The 17,343-nt window shown below is 47.4% G+C and overlaps 1 protein-coding gene across 4 annotated transcripts in view; it reads right to left on the minus strand.

Annotated features, from left to right (window-relative positions):
• Positions 1-577: 577 nt before the first annotated feature.
• The window catches only part of PACSIN1 (protein kinase C and casein kinase substrate in neurons 1), a 288,391-nt gene continuing 271,625 nt past the window's right edge, over positions 578-17,343 (minus strand). For 2 of the 4 annotated variants that reach the window (XM_069238839.1, XM_069238840.1), the window contains exon 10: positions 578-5,495. In XM_069238839.1, coding sequence (XP_069094940.1) covers positions 5,386-5,495 — 110 coding nt within the window. In that variant the 3' untranslated portion in view covers positions 578-5,385. The remainder of the gene's footprint in view (positions 5,496-17,343) is intronic. The other 2 variants (XM_069238837.1, XM_069238838.1) reach the window with 2 other exon arrangements.

Genomic DNA, 17,343 nt, shown 5'->3' on the forward strand with positions numbered 1-17,343 from the left:
AGAAAATGGTATCGGACACGTTAAGGCTGCTCTCATTGAAAGCAAATGGACAATTAGGGTAACCACCTCACTTCATGTCATTACCATTTGCTAAAGCCAGGGTGGTCATAAGGAAAGCAACCTTTACAACATGAGAAAATGTTACTTTTGAAGCAAACCATCTGAGAATGCGGCTGCATGCGGTGTCTTGCAGGATGACCTTGAAACCACCTCTGAGGCATGATTTCCATTTGCACAAGCATGTGGTTTCAGACTAGGCACCTCCATCGGCATTGGAACCTAGGGCTGCAGAGCAGAGGCTGTCATCATGTAAGTCTCTTTGTGCTTTCACAAGGGAAATAGTTAGGGTGAGCAGCCTTCCTGTCTTCCAGGAGAGTGAGTCCACATACAAAGTTCAGGGTTGCCAGCTTGGGCGTCCCCCAGGAGGGAGATTCAAGGATCTTTAACCTGTACGATCACCCAAGAGTGTTACAGGGACATGCATTCACATCGTGTTCTACACCAAGTGAACAAGACCTGAACCAGAGTGAGGACTGATACTCCAGCTCAGGCTGAAAGACATTCCAACACCAGCATAGTTGACATATCAGGACTTCAGTGTTTATTGCACCATTACACAATCACAATAGATATATTTATATATATTTATATTTTATATAGATCTTTACAATACACAAGTCATGTACAAAGTGGGTGCAATATAGATGACAGCAGCATCCTGGGAGGGTTTAGGAGTTTTGCGGGGGAAGGGGTGGGCAAACGGGGTCTGAGACAGTCTAGCCACATAATCTGCTGAATGAAAAACAGGGGCGCTCCCCATGCAGGAGCAGCACTTGGCTCAGAGATGCGATGGGTGATGCCAAGGAAGTGAGCAACAGCAGGAGAGTTCTACACTACATAAACAAGAGATTATGTGAGAGCGTCTGGGCTTGCATGTGTTCACACGAGATTAAGAGGGTGGTCCAATCTACTGTGTGTGTGTGCCCTGTACATCAGATCCCTTAAAGACCCTACGGTATATCCTGAGAGGTTTCAGTGTTGAAAGGAGAGACATCGTTCCCTGCAGCATATCTTGACAGATGCCAAAAGTGAAAGTATGACCAGAGGACTTCGGATGTCCAGAAACTAGATCAGTGCGACTTAAGTAGTGTTAATACAGCAACGTTTCCCAGAGTCCCTTTCAACATAACTAAGGGCTAACCTGACCCTAAGGATCCCCTCGATCAACAGAAAAAGAGAGGAAAGATCACTAAAGTAATTCCAGCACATCTCTTGACTGTTCTCTAAGAGGTTATGGACTAACATCTTGCAGCAGATTGTGAGGTTCGCTGGAAGGAGATTGGAGGGTAGTATATCAAGGGGCTCTTCCAGCATATCTTGAGTTTATCCAGGAGAGGAAGGACTCCCGTGGACCCTTTTTCTAAGTCTGGAGGGTTTCCGGAAGGGTTAAGAGGACCAAGGGTCTGTAAACAGTAGCCTGGGAGTAAGGGCCCATGCCGACCCTGTGCCGGGTACCTTCAGGCCTTCCAGGAAGGAAGGATAGCTCAGTGTACAGGGCACCGGGAGGCAAAGAATGGATTCTCACTGGCCACTGCAGCATTTCCTTAGGGGCAGCAGGGAACATATGTGTGCCAGCTGCTTCTGCACCCACTCTTGAGGGGTGCCAGAGAAGAAGTCCCAGAGCCAGGGGCAACAGCAGAGTGAGTCACAACTGGTGACAATGTATCTGCCTAATCCGCAGGGACGTGATTGCTAACGACTCTTGCCTCAGTTGTTCTGGGCATGAAAATGGAAAGGATTTAATAGAAAGGTTTCCAGGGGCCCCTATGGTGAGAATGAATTTTGGAGGCCCCTGCAGCACAAATGGAAATGTCACAGTGCGATAAGAAATCAGATGAATCACCACAGTGTTACATGAGGGGTGCAGGAAAAGAAGCCCTACCTTGTGCCATCTCACAAAGGCAGCGACATCTGAAGTACCAAGGCCTCCTGCATCTGGGATTGAGGTGCACGGTAAGGGCAGCCACAGCATCGCAGAATAAAAGCCCTGGAGTAGATGGGTACCACTGAACGTTAAGAGAGGTCTGCAGCTTTACCTTTATTATCTCTGCAACTCTAATCCAGAGATTGTCCCATTCCCTTCAAGGTTTATTATTGTTTCTTATTTGCTTACGAGGTGATCTCACAGCTAAAGGGGACAGATGGGGTTCAAGCTAACAGCACTATGTGGAGAAATCATCCACAGTGTCAGTATGATTTTTTAAAAGTTTGGAATAATCTCCAGATTTGAATGGCCATCACAAATGTCAGCTTAATGTGCAGGAGAAGGTTCAGCAAGGGTAGGTTAGTGGGCATTGTTAGAACCTAGGTGAACATGGAGCTGGAGCTAGTGGAATATCTTGCAATTGGACTTGTGCACCTGGCAGGGAGTATCTCATTTTTGGAATGGTGATTCTCCAATTTTGAAGTGTTGGGGTACTTCACCATCAAAACTTACATTTCCATTTACTTCCATGGTCTTGTTATGAATGGTATATTGTTAGTCATGCTCTATTGGGTTTTCACCTCATCAGACTAATAAATCTTCAGCAATGGTTAATAATGGAATCCCATAATCAGAATGAAGAATTTAGTGTTGCATTTGGGGGAATTCATTAATGAAAAGGTGAATCTTTATATCATTTTGCTTGTGTAATTCTTTATCAGACCAGCACATTTTCTGATGTTGATGGTCAAAGGAAATGGTTATCTAAAGGTTGAATTGTGTATGAAGTTACGTAGTGGTATACTTGTGGTGTGGCACGAACCTAGCTGGTCATCACTTGAACACTGTACAACAGGCGAGATGCCTGGGATAGGATACAAGATAGTTTATAACATATCATGTACTTCCTATCAGGTAGGGTGGTAATGCTCTTCGAATACATGTGTCTTTTGTGCTGTGTTCTTTTATTTGAATGGTTACTCTCCAACCATGATTAGTGGAATGATAGCTCTCCAGCGGTAGCTGGATGGGAGATTTGTTCACTGACCAGAGAATCTCTAGATGCAGTTGATGTTGTAGCTCCATATCGGGTTCATGAATCCATCAGCATGCTGTTGGGCTGAAGGTATTGTCATTGGAACAAAGAAAATGCATGTGTTGTTCATTGGGATCTCATTGCCAGAAATGGTACATTTACAGTTGTTTAGTTGGAGTAATTCTTTATTAAAATGGTAAATCTCCAGCAGCAGTTGATTGTTACTACACTCTTGTGAGCTTGTGAATAGGCAGTCATTCAGCCATTCAACATAGTTTGAGGGTGACACCATTTTAAAAATGGCCAGTCAACGGCTGTGCTTGGTTTGGGGGACTGCATGATCAGACTGGTCAATCTTCAGCTATTAAGTTCAGGGATATCACTAGTGTAAGGGTAAATTTCAGCTGTGGTTGATTGGGACAACTCTTTTATCAAAATGGTACATCTTCAAATGTAGTCAGTTGAAAATGTCCTTATCTTATCAATGTTCATCTATCAGTAACAGTTTACATTCTGAACATATAGTCCCTCTGTTTCATCCCACAGCATTATGCTAACACTGCCTTTTCCTTCGTCTCCCAGTTTCAGAACTTTCTATTAGCTGCCTTGTTACCCCTTAACTTGCACCAGCATACACATCTTTTGATGTGCTGTGTTAATGGAAGCTGAAATGCTTTTAATGTAATTTATTAACTCTCACTGTTGATTTTTCCATCTCTATCAGGCTCTGCACACATATATCAGGCTCACTGATAAACTGACGTGGCTCTAAAGGGCGATGGTTATCTGGTAATTCGTTTCCTTCTGGGCTTCTCATGAAAAAACGTCAAAGAGACCTGGGAAAGCTTATGTAGAACAGGATCTGTGCAATGGGGTTCAGCTGGGCGTGGAGCCCATCCTAAAGTCTAAAAGGGCCTGTACACTGGCCCAAAATCACCATGGCACCATTTGTGGAACCAAGAGTATCCCAAGGCCAACTAAACCAAGTTTTGATTCCTCCTTCAAGACTAACAAACTGAAACCAAACGATTCTGAGCGTATCAGCTAAACCTTGAACCTACAGGGCCCTACAAAAGTTGGAGGTGGAATCCCCCACTGAATCTAACATACAGCTACTATCCTGCAGAGCTAAATAAGACCGGGCTACTCTAGGGTTTGATGACCTGGCAACAAATTCCTCTAAAGTGCCATTCTGCCTTTTCACTTAGAATGTAACAGCCTTGGTGATCAGAGGTCAAGGTCTGTACAAATGTTATTATAGATTTAGAAGGGCCAAACTACAGATATTAGAGAACCTCTTGGTAGCATGGGAGCAGATATTAAAACCTTGAATTCGATTACAACCTGGAAGAAGCGACCAGGACCCAAATTCAAACAGGGACCTCTTGAGAGATGTGGAACAAAGATATTGAGAAACCTCAGGTGAGGAGAGCAGAAATTAGAACACAACGGGACAGAGTGTGGACATTGTGTGAAAAAAAGAAAAGGAAAAAAGGACACAATTGACTGAAAAACAAAAGAGACACAGAAGAATTACATGAGACAACAGAATTGAAAGCCCCATCTGGACTTAAGCAAACATACAGGAACTTTGGGGGGATGAAAAGTAAGGATAAATAGTTGTGAAAGCAGGCTCAGGGCACACCAGGAAGACAAGAGATCAAGTCAATAAGTGGCGTCTGACCAGTAGGGCACACTGTGGTTCTCAGGGTGACCATAAAACATTAATCGGGGGACTCAAGGGACTGTGCAGTAGAAATCAGGAATCCCATGTAGATGGGAGAGTAGAGCTCAAGAATGCCAAGAACGTTTAGGAGGGGTCTTTTGAGACTAAGGGGAACAGCACAGATTGAGCTTGCATAAGATCACATTTTAAATCTGCACCTAATTTGGGTCACATCATTCTGGAACTATCCCTGGCTACCTTGAGTACAGAATCTAGTATTTCAGCATCCTGGAGGGTCTGCTCCTTCATTTGTCCCATCATTGCACAAACATTGAGAGCAAATCCTGCGGGCATTGGGGAGCCGAGGGACCATCCAAGCAAATCATCCTAATGAGACCCCAGCACAGCTGGAGACAGTAACATCTAGCCTTCGACTGAGAACATCTCCTCTTTCACTGGGTTTGGAGACCTGCTGAATCCATATAATGGTGACAGAAATACATCAAACCACTGTTCCAAGCTACTTTAAGAGGGAAAGTGAAATCTGAAAAGGGCACATTTGCCTTTAAGGAAATTTAAGAAAATATAAAGTTGCTCAGAAAAGAAGATATATTTTTCGGTTTCTGTCCATGAGGGAATCACTGGAACCAGCAGGTTGTCTAATGGAGGAAGTAAAAGTGGATGAAGGAGACCACATTGTTAGATAGACTCGACGTAATTGGCTGGATAGAGGCCAAGCTGCCCATTGTCTAGACGTCCTTTGCACCATCCCTGTTCATCCTCTTCTCCTAGTTTGGTAAGCTCCTCACCTGAAAAAGTAAAAAGGACACAGTTCAATCAACCTTTCTGTGATCTACAATGCATGAACAAAGCTCTAACTGTGGATGTTGTGGAGGAGACTGGCATCAAACACATGCATTCTTGTGTGATCGAGGTGAGAGAGACTCTGGCAATAGCTACTGCATTTTTGTTTAAATTAGTTTATAGAGTGGGTTGGTTTTAGTTAGAAGTGATAGAAAATCCCGTAATTAAATAGGCTGGTGATAGAAATAGTGTTGCTGCAATAGGTTTTTTGAAAAAATATCCAGGTTTTGTGTCTTCAGATAAGATAGCAGAAACTGAGAAACATATTTTAGCGATTTGGTTAGAGACCCAGATTGAGGTTTTGGAGACCTAGATTGAGATCTTGAAGCGTCAGACAGGGACACTGAAGACCTATATAAAGGCTTTGAAAATCGATGGGCAGACTTTGGAGGGTGGTTTAAAGTAGGATGAGGATTTGGATGGTGATGGAGATGTAAGTTTTGGTATGTAGACTTTGTGCTGCATCATTCTTGCAGACGGACATTTTGGTGCTTGCACTACAGCACCTAATTAACCAGCACCGCAGTTGTTGGTTGGGAAATATCTGTCGGCAGAGTGGGAACGGGGGTGGAGGTAAGGGGGGCAGTCCCCATAAAAAATAAACTGGCAATCACTGCAGGGCAAACACAAGCATCGAGACTGAGCTGCTGTTTGTTTTGTTTGTTTTACTGTGAAATGTTCACAGGTCGGACAATTTGGACCCTGAGCGTAATGTGGAAGAAATAACGTGTAAAATGAACTGATAGAGAAGAAAATATTAACTCGGCTGTAACAACAGATTTGTAGCATCAACTATTTCAGGTGGAGAAACCTTACTTTATTTTGCCATAAGGTGTTTGGGTTCAGAAAACAAATCTAGCTAAATGTGTGGCGGGGGGGGGAGCCGTGAGAGAGCCAGAGCGCAAGATGGCCACACTCCTGTGAGGTTCCTGCAGTCTGGGGACAACATCCACCATAATACTGCCTCATGCAGACTTTTTTATCAGTGCCGGATAGATGTATGGCTCCCAGGTGCGCCCCCAACATTGCTACACTGATTGCGAGCCTCACTGACATCTGACTGGGTGCTTTTGAGAGGGATGGCCTGCACCACTCGCTGAAAATGGCACCCACTTGTGACCTGGTATGGCCTACGACAATCTTCCCAACAGCCCTGGGGGGCTAATTCCTGTGGCGATTCATCTGCTGCTTATTCCCTGTGGGACAGAGAGGGATTACGAGCCCTCTTTGCAGAGAGAAGCGAGCTACCAGGAGTGGTGCAAGATCCTGCAGGTGCGACCTGCGGTCGGCGTGGGACTTTGTAATTGTGGGACCGGCCGCCTGAACCTACGCCTATTGCCTGGAGGAGCTGAGGTGGAGAGGGCCACGTGGCTGCTCCCATCCATCCTGCTCACATTGGGCCCCGGGGAACTCTGAATTTCCTGGATGCTTTGGTAGGCACCCCTGTCTGCTGGGCTGGCCGCCTGAACCTGTACTTATCGACTCGGGATGTTGGGTCGAGAGTGCTGCAGTGGGGGACCGAGCCACTGCTCTCTTCCATCCTGCTCCCATTGGGCCCTGGGGGACTTCACCTTTGCTAAGTGCATCTGTAAGCGTTCCTGTTGCCCTACGCGTCGGGGATATTACCGGCTTTGTTGTATTGCTATGTGGAGGGCCTAGAGCTGCTGATACAGCCTTTGCCAAATAAACTCCCCCAGACGGCCCATTCCCGCAAACTTATAAGTAGTACATGACTCTGTTTCTTGTGTTTGGGAAATGTTGGCCGCAGTTTATTAGCGTTGATTTACATCATGTTTGCCCTGCTTTTATGAGGGCCATAAATCATTGCATCATATCACATGTACATGCAAATGGAGTCATGAGTTGTCATAAATCACGTTATCGTCCATGAGGTTGAAAGCCCATTAGTTTATGCTTAAATTGATATCTGCATGTCACATGTCCATCAATCAATTTGCCACAAATCACTCTCGCGTTTAGTCTTTTGTGTTTCTTGCCCCTTGGTGTTATTCCTTTTCTATGTAGGAGGGTACTCATTTCCTAACTCGCTACCTTGCTCAGTCCTTGTATCCAGCTCTCCGGCTGACCCGGGCTGCGAGTGTTTCGTGTACCTTCCCCGACTGCCTTACCCTGCCATCCCACTGTGTTGGATGTGGCCTTCGTTGTTCTTTAGCTCTCCTTTTCTTTTCACCCTTTGACCCAGCCTGCGACGATCTTGGTACTTAGTGTTAGTTGTGGGTGGGTGTCCTCGTTGTGTCGGTGCCTGGCCGCCCCGAAAAAGAAGAGGGGTTCCGGTCCGGGCAGCCTCCTTTTAAGCCCCCACTGTGCCCTTGGGGCATGGTGGGGGAAATTTCAAATAATGCAGTAGCCCCCATTGGGCCAAAGTTTAACTGCCCCCTCCTTCCGCTTCCGCCCTGTGCCGGGGTGTCGGAAGGGTGGGGAGAGGGGAATCACCATGAGGGGAGATCACTTCCGGTCCCCCTCCTTTGTTCGCGTGCCCCATTACGGTGCGCTTTTCCACGAGGGCCTCGGCGGGGTTTCTGCTCTGGCCCTTCGAGCTCCCTTCGGGTGTGGGTCTTCGCCCAAACCCCCCCCCCAGATGGCCCATTACCGCAAACTTATAAGTAGTACATGACTGCGTTGATTTACAGCATGTTTGCCCTGCTTTTATGAGGGCCATAAATCATTGCGTCATATCACATGTCCATGCAAATGGGGTCATGAGTTGTCATAGATCGCGTTATCGTCCATAAGGTTGAAAGCCCATGGGTTTATGCTTAAATTGTTACGCTGTGTCATAAAACACTTTGCATCTTAACAACCCCCATAAATTTTGATATCTGCATCTCATATGTCCATCAATCAATTTGCCACAAATCACTGTCACGTTTAGTCCTTTGTGTATCTTGCCCCTTGGCGTTGGCGTTATTCCTTTTCTATGTAGGAGGGTACTCATTTCCTTTTAGGCTTAACTCACTAGCTTGTTAATTCCTTGTATACAGCTCTCCGGCGGACCCGGGCTGCGAGAGCTGTGTTTCGTGTACCTCCCCAGACTGCCTTACCCAGCCGTGAGGCATCCGAAGGTAAGTAGTCCTGCCATCTCGCTGGGTTGGGTGTGGCCTTTGTTGTTCTTTAGCTCTCCTTTCTGCCACGCCGCCTTTGGGTTACCGCTCAATGGGTGGCTCCCCCGTCATGATCCATCTTTTTGCAGCCTGCTAGCCGCAATTCTGCCCATAAGTTTTTCCAAAACACCTCTGTCCCTAGGGAAGACCGCTGTACCCCGTCTTCTCCAAAGTATTCTGGCCACTTCAAGTTGATTAGCCCGTGTCTGATGCTTTCCCAGACATTTTGGACGCAAAATTCTTTCACTGACAAGTTTAGCTTTTTCCTTGATTTGTCTAATGCCCATGCTGAAATTACTCACCTACACTTCTGTCTGGGGATGATTTCTGACCAGATCAGCATTGCATTGCGCAGCCAACTTCCGGCCATCATGAGGTTTTCCCTGATGCTTTCTAGTAGGCCCCTCCTACCTAGTTGGGCTAGGTCGTTGCCCCCTAGATGTATTATTACCACGTCGGGCCCGCGTGCTGCGTGGCTATGAGCTACCTTAGTTTGTCTTGGAAGTGCTCCCATTTCATGCCTGTGAAACCAAACCATTCTATCCTTGTCTGTTTTGGGCATTGTTCCCTCGTGGGACCTCTCGACTCCCACCAATCTCGGGCTGTCTGTACAAAGGAGTGACCGATCACCCATGCCGTTCTGTGTTCTGCACCTGTATGTGGAAAGGGACAGTGAGGTTCTCGCTTGTTCGCCCCCTCCATTGTTATCTGTTCGGTTTGGGGGGTGGGTGGATTGGGGGTGAGACAATGGGAGGGATGTTATTCCTGCTTGTTTGTCTGTTGCCTTCTTATGTAGCCTTTGTAGGCGTTTGAGCTCCACCTCCCAATTGCTTTTATGCCTGCCACCGACATGCCGTGTAGTGCTGCTGATGTCGCCACCCCTATTCGGAATGAGTAGGTGCCAAATTTGCATGCTGTGAGCCCTGCCCTGGTCAGCGCCCTTTTGAGCACTGCCTTGAATTGGAATGTGCTCAAGCATTCCCCATTCTCGTGTTTGAAAAGTGCCCAGTGCCCCTCTGGCCTCAGCTCTAAAAACTTCTGTACACTGCACACTGGGCATACTTCGCGGTCTTCCAGGCATCTTAGTTCCACTTTCTCCCCTTTTCCAAATTGGTCGGTTTTGGATCTCCTTACCTGTATCTGTATGCGCTTTTGGCCTATCTGCACATCCTGTCTTTGCAGGCCTGAAAACCTACTCTCGGGCCCCCGCTCTGACCTCCCCGTACCCAGGTACCTGCTACGCTGATGAGCTTCTCGCTTCCCGGTGGTTCCTGAAGGTGAGTCCTCCTTTGTTGCTCCTCTCTCCGACGCTCTTCTGCCGCCTCAAATGCTCGCTGCTCCAATGGTCGTCTTGTATCTTGGAGTCCACTGCTTGCGTCGGTGTCTTCTTTGTGTTGCTGCCCGGCCTCCCCAAAAAAGAAGAGGGGTTCCGGTCCGGGCAGCCTCCTTTTAAGCCCCCACTGTGCCCTTGGGGCAAGGTGGGGGGAATTTAAAAAAATGCAGTAGCCGCCATTGGGCCAAAGTTTAACTGCCCCCTCTTTCCGCTTCCGCCCTGTGCTGGGGTGTCGGAAAGGTGGGGAGGGAGGATCGCCATGAGGGGAGACCACTACATCGCACTTTTCCTCAAGGGCCCCGGCGGGGTTTCCACTCTGGCCCCTCGAGCTCACTTTGGATGCTGGCCTTCGTCCAAAACAGTGGCTGCTGGGAGGCCACCACCTGGGTGCACGGGGGAGCGGCTGAGGCGTCTGGTTAGATTGAGAGGACCTGTATCATGCCTACGGCTTTCTTCATGGACTTGGCCTATGGAACTTTGTATCTGAAGGGGAGAACTGTGCCTACTCATGCCCCCCCTGCGACCGCTTAGTGAGGGTGAGGCGGGACAGGGTCCCTTTCCAGCTTTTTGAAGGTCACCCTTGCTAGCCATCCACTGTCCTTACTATAGGGTCATTGAACCTCAATGCAACTCCAGTTGTACGTTAAATAGGGGCTCTTAAACTTGCTTTGGGTAGGAGACTCTGTACAGCCAAGGCAAGAGCGCCAGCCAGCAATCCATGCTATTGGTGTTAGTAGTTCCCTCACACTTCTGGGGTGAACGCCTAGAAAACCTAACTTGCCTGGCGATCATGCCTTGTTTTGCTCCTTCGTTCCACACCTGCATACCGGCACCCCCTGGTTTCATCATCTTCTTCCCCCCTTTTCCTTGGTGGTATCAAGAGACACCTGGAGACAGTTACCTGAGAACTGATTGCACAGGTGTTCTTCCCTCAACATTACTCTTGATCTGGTCACTCCAGGAGTCACAAAACTGGGAACACAATGTGCAAATCTGAGGGCTGCCACACCAAACTACAATTTGATTTATGCAGCAACACATGCACCGGAGAGCGGGATGGAGTAACCTGATGCATCGGGCCATTCTCCAGACAGACCTTTCGATTCTGTGACATGAAAACACTCTTCATGGCCATGTAACAGAGTTTGACATTTATTGAGAACAAAATGGACACTATGGTCCTCATTACGACCCTGGAGGACGGTGGTATTTTGGAGAAAGGTACTGGCAACAGGCTGGCGGTACCTTTCCCTGTCTGCCAGGGCGGTAACAGCCACCGGGCTGGAGACTACAGTCTCCAGCCAGGCGCCCGTCACTGTCCCACCCACGGGATTATGACCACTCCTACCGCCATGGTTTCCATGGCTTTTTTACCACCACAAAAACCATGGCAGTAGGCAAATCAGTGACAGGGAATTCCTTCCCTGACACTGATAGGGGTCCCCACCCTGACCCCCCCCCATGACATTCACACACCAACATACACACACTCATACCCACATTCACCCCACCATTGCTTACATACATTCACACACACATCCACACACACTGACATACATACAAGCACCCACGCATTCACACAACACAACATACATGCACACTCACACCCATTCATGCACACACGCATTCCACATGCCACCCACCCGCATGCACACACACACAAACATACACCCACACCCCCTTACAACACCCCCCTGCCCTGTCGGAGCACCCGACTTACCTGCTTGCAGGGGGTCCTCCGGCAGGAGACGGGACGTGGCGCTGCTGCCAGCACCAGCCTCTGCCAGCAGAACACCGTCAGGCCATATCTGCGGCGGTCTACTGGCATGGCGCTGCTGCTGGCAGCAGTGCCACCTTACCGCCGTCCGACGTCATGACCACAGCCGGAATTCCGCCAGCTACGGTCATAATATGGAGGACAGTAGGTAGCCGCGGCGACGGTGTTTTGGCGGCCATCGCTGCAGCGGTAGGCGGTCATTACCGCAAATGACATAACCAGGGCCTATGTGTTGCAGACTAGTTACCATCATGCACAATCTTGAGAAACACAATAATCGGTTGCAGGGGACAGAAGAGAACCTTTCCACAGTGGAGGACACTGTCTCATCCTGTCGCAACACTTTGCTCAACATGGAAAAGGTGTGGAAAGTGGCAGTGGCAAAGAATGAGGATCTTGATGCATGCAATCTTCATATTTTAGGAATGCCAGAATCAGCGAATACGGGCAAGATGGAGGATTACATTGAAAGGCTGCTTGTTACTCTGTTTGGCGCTGAGTCCTTCTCCAAACTTCTCATAGTAAAACATGTGCAACGCACTTTGATGGCCCGCCCACCTCCGGATGCACCTGATTATCAGCAGATACCTCATTTACAGGTATCACAACACCCCTCTACGGCTGGCCAGAGAATAAAGGGTCATATGTACAAACACTTTTTCCCATAGACACAGAATGGGTAAAAACCTTTGCTACATCTGGCCCAAAATCCCTTGCAATTTGATGGTAATGAGGTGACACTATATCCAGACTTCACCATCACTGTCCAGGAGGCAAGGCGGAAATTTGTTCAGATCAAACTGAAGCTGAGGCAAGCCACCATCCCCTATGCCATGCTCTACCCAACTCGCCTCCGTGTCTCCGTTCAAGGCAAAAACAACTTCTTCACCAACCCTAAACTGGCAACAGACTTTTTATACCACCACTCTGTTCATACGTCTCCAGTGAAAACACCTGCCGCCTTGCCAGGGGCCTCCTCTCCAGATTCAGACCAGGGCTGACCATACTTCACCCTCTGGGAGCCTCCAACCATATTTATGGTTTTGTACTTTGCCCACACTCTCTACACCACGTGCCTCTCTTCCTGGGCACCTTTGTTCGGCCACTGAGGCTCTCACCTCATCGTCACGTCACTGTGGTTGAGACGGTGCCAGATGCCCTTGGACACCCTGTTCTTTGCGAGGATGATCCCTGCTGCCTCTCTGGATGGACCCTGTGGGCTACCCCTGATTGCGCTTGTTTGTATAGTTCTTTCCCTTCCTTTTGCATTGATTTGTTTGTTTTATTTGTTAATTTCTTTATTGATCCTTTGCTTGTGGGACTGCTCAAGACCATACATGTTTTGTTATTTACTTCAGTCTCTGGGAGGGTATGACTGGGGGGGATAAATTAATTGTGGGATTATTTGCTGTTTTTTAGTATGCAGATTATTTTGTGATGCTCGCTGTGCAGTGTCGCTATCTTGTTCCCATTAGCTTACCACCCATTCACTGCAGCATTTGCCCCCTCTTCCGCCCTTAGAATGCTCAACGTGGCCAGTGCTGATTCCATCTTATCCCAAATGCCATATAAACACCTTACATGGAACATTAGGGTGATGGGGAACCTGTGCAAATGACGGCACATATTGTCCTACTTAGATAGATATGGCATTCACATCGCCTTGTTACAGGAGACTCATTTGAGTGCCTCCACTGGTATAACTGGACAGGCAGGTTTCCCACAGACAATTTTCCACATACTCTTCTTATTCAAGGGGACGGTCACGTTAATCTGCAAGAGTGTGTCATACATCCTCAGGGGTCCCTGTGTGACATGCAAGGCTGTTACATGATCATGTGCCGAAAGTTGCACTCCCATGCCTTCACAATTGTTAATTGCTATGGGCCAATACAGATGACCCTGAGTTTTTTGACTGCCTCTGGGGTTAAATTACAGCCATAGGCCCACCTTTGCTTTTGTGGGATGGAGACTTTAACACAGCTCTAAATGCGGATATTAATCATTCACACATCCCACCCACGCATCGCAGCATCGCTGCCTGTCATCTCTGGGATATGGAAGAGCACGACCTGCTTGACACTTGGAGAACACTCCACCTGATAGACAGAGAAGGCACTTTCCTCTCAGGATTACATGGGAGCTCGTCTAGGCTGGACTACTGGCTTATCTCCAGGGATGTGGGATCTTGGGTGAGGGAAGCTTTTCATCTTGTATATACATATTCTGACTATTCTCTTGCCATACTCGCTCTGTCTTTTTCGACTCAGGCTCCCACTGGCATGAATTGGCGACTGTCCCCGCGCTTGCTTCTAGATCCTCAATTTCGGGAGGAACTTCACCAAGAAATCTCTGATTTGTTTTCTAGAAACACAGACTCCATGTCTCTGCTGGGTATAATCTGAGAGGAGTTTAATACCATAGTTCGGGGGCTCTGCATTGCCAAAAGTGGGGGATTACTGCGCTACCCTGCGTAATTATCTAGCCTACCTGGAGGGTGAACTTGAGCAATCAGAAGCTCAATTAGGTGGCGCGGATGATCCTAAACTGACACAGATCAGGTCAGTGTTGTCTGAATTTCATGACGTTGCCGATAGAGAATGCCGCTTCCACTGTAAATTTGCCATAGCCCAGGCATATGGGGAGGCTGAGCGACTGGGGCATACTCTTGCCACTATGTCTCAGCACCAACTGGCCGCTAATGATTTTCTGGAATTCCGGGACGATTTGGGACAGGTGCACATTGATACTTAGGGAATCCTCCATACCTTTTCCTTGTTCTATAGCTTCCCTTCATACTTACAGGAGGGAGAACCCCATTGATGCTGACTCATATTTGGAGGACGTAGCTTTGGGTTGGCTGACCAATGCCTAGAGGACTTTTCTGGTTTAAGATTTTACCGCTGATGAGATCAGAGGTGCGATAATGCAATTGCAGGCTGGTTAAGTACCCAGGGCCTGATGGGTTGACATCTGATTTTTATAAGGCTTATGAGGATCTCTTGGCACCTATATTGGCTTCCATTTTTCAGGAAGCAAAGAGGGATGGTCAGCTTCCCCCTTCTATGCACAATGCCCTGAACCTCACTCTGCTCAATCCAGGCAAATCCCTATTCGATGCAAATCCTAAAGGCGGCTCATCTTATTACTTGCGATATTCACACCTTAGCCAAAGTACTTGCCAATCGCTTATCCCTCCTCATGACATTCTTGGTCTGCCCAGATAAGTGGGGATTCATCCCTGGCCGATCCACTTTTCACAATCTGTGGACCTTGTTTGCAGTACTGCAGGACATCAACCCCAACTTAGCTGCAGTGGCAGTTTTTTTTAGATGCCACCAAAGCCTTTGACTCCATTGAGTGGGACTTCTTAAGTGCTCTGTTATGTCAGATGAGGCAACCTTGTCCTTTCCTGGCCTGGGTTGTGCTTCTTTACTCACACTCGATTGCTAGAATTTGGGATAATGGATCAATCTCCTCTCCTTTTGCTATAATGAGAGGCACCTGCCAGGGCTAGCCACTCTCGTCGTTACTTTTTGCGCTTGTGGTAGAACCACTAGCTGCCATGCTGCACCAACTCCACTGTGAGTATGTGCTTCCCTACCCTACCAGATATCTCTTGATCTCTATTTATGCAGACGATATAACCCTTTTCTTGTGTGATCCTCATATTAGTCTCAATGTTGTCCACTGAGAGTTTGTCAGATTTGCTGGGTTGTCAGGTGTGGAGATAAACTGGGAGAAATTGCAACTCTTTCCACTCACACCGGCTACTAAGCCTTTCATCCCAGACTTCCCCTTACAGTGGTGCAGGTCATATCTCAAGTACTTGGGGATTGTGATATCTTGCGATTGGAAAGAGGTGATACGGTCTAACTATGGCATGGCACTATCTGTACGTATTGACTGTATTACTTGCTGGATTTCTCTTCCTTTGTCTCTGGCAGGTTGTATTGCTTTAGTAAAAATTGTGATACTTCCCAAATTCTTACATCTTTTCCAGGACATACCTCTCCGGCTAAGCCTAAAAACACAGTTGATATGGTTAGCATGGGCTGGAAAGCAGCCTCAGTTGCAGTGGAACACTCTGATCTTGCATTTTTCCAAGGAGGGTGTGGTGGGTTAAAAACCCAGACATGGTGTTGTACTATTTATGTGCTCAGGCTCACCACACCATACATTGGTATAAACCTATTCTGTTTTTATCTCATCTGGCAGTGGATTTCAGGAAATATGTGGCACTGTTTCTTCTCTTGGCTAAACACAGGGTCGCCTGTCAATGGGGGTATGTCAGAGCACTGAAATTCAACTACTGGCTATCTATTGTAAAGAACAATTGTCCGTATATGCTGACCTGCTGCCTCCCATGTGTAGACCTCAAGACATTTTGGACCGACTAAGCAAATAATTACTTTTACCTACTTCATCAACAGACACTGTGGACGAGTCTGCTGAGGTGCTGGAGAGGGATGCCCCTGACCGGGCTGGGGACTTGCTTTAGATTTCGTCCCTTAGATTTATTTGTCTCACAAGCGACCTCCAATCACTGAATTAATTGGTATTATGGTGTGGTGCTTCAAGCTTTTTATATGCAATGAAAGATTTTACTTTGCCATGAATGGGATACCATGAAGGAGGCTATATTCTTTTGAGGTATGCCGGTGGGGAGGGTCAGAGATGGATGTTGACACTGTAATTTCAATGAATTTTCCGCACAACTGTTGTATTTCTTTGTCTTTAATGAAATTCAATAAGGAAAATGTTACTCACCATGTAAGCATCTCTCTGTGGCATGTAGTGCTGTAGATTCACATTCTCTGCATACTTCAGATCATCTAAGTGTTGGGGCCAGTTGTGCAAGTTGTTTTTCTTTGAAGAAGTCTTTCAAGTCACAAGTGAAAGTGACTCCTTGTCTTGGTGATAATGTGAATTGTTAGATTGTTTTTCCCGCTGGTGGGTGAGAATGGACTGTGATTAAGCATCAGTAAAGAGATGTCCATGCAAAACAAACCCTAAGAAGGACCTGCAATGGCCACAGGTGTCCGGGGGGGAGGGGGGATACATGTGAATCTACAGTACTACATGCCATGAACAGATAGTTGCAGGGTAAGTGACATTTTCCATTCAAGGCATTTGTGTGGCTGTAGATACACATTTTCTGCATAGACTGTAATGCAGTGCCCTTCAGAAAGCGGTGGCTAACCGGTGGATGTTGCAGTTGTTTGAAAAAGGAGATGAAGCACTGCCTGTAGTACTTTTGTTTGTTGGCGTGCTAACACATCCACACAATAATGTTTAGTGAAAGTGTGTGGTGTAGACCATGTAGCTGCTTTTTCAAATTTCAGCTATTGGGATATTGCCCAGGAAGGCCATAGAACATGGGTACTCGCAAACATTTTCACGGGGCCGCAGAGTTTGGTCTTTGATGTGACCGAGGGCCGCACTGATGGCACCAGGGTGGCAGTCGGGGTTGGCAGTAAAGTGGGTAAGGGACGCAAAGCATATACTTCTAGTGTCTCAATAGCACAACGTGAAACCATAAACTTGGGAATAATCACGGC

This window comes from Pleurodeles waltl, chromosome 6 (genome assembly GCF_031143425.1).
Source record: "Pleurodeles waltl isolate 20211129_DDA chromosome 6, aPleWal1.hap1.20221129, whole genome shotgun sequence".
In the NCBI taxonomy this organism is placed as follows: Eukaryota; Metazoa; Chordata; class Amphibia; order Caudata; family Salamandridae; genus Pleurodeles; species Pleurodeles waltl.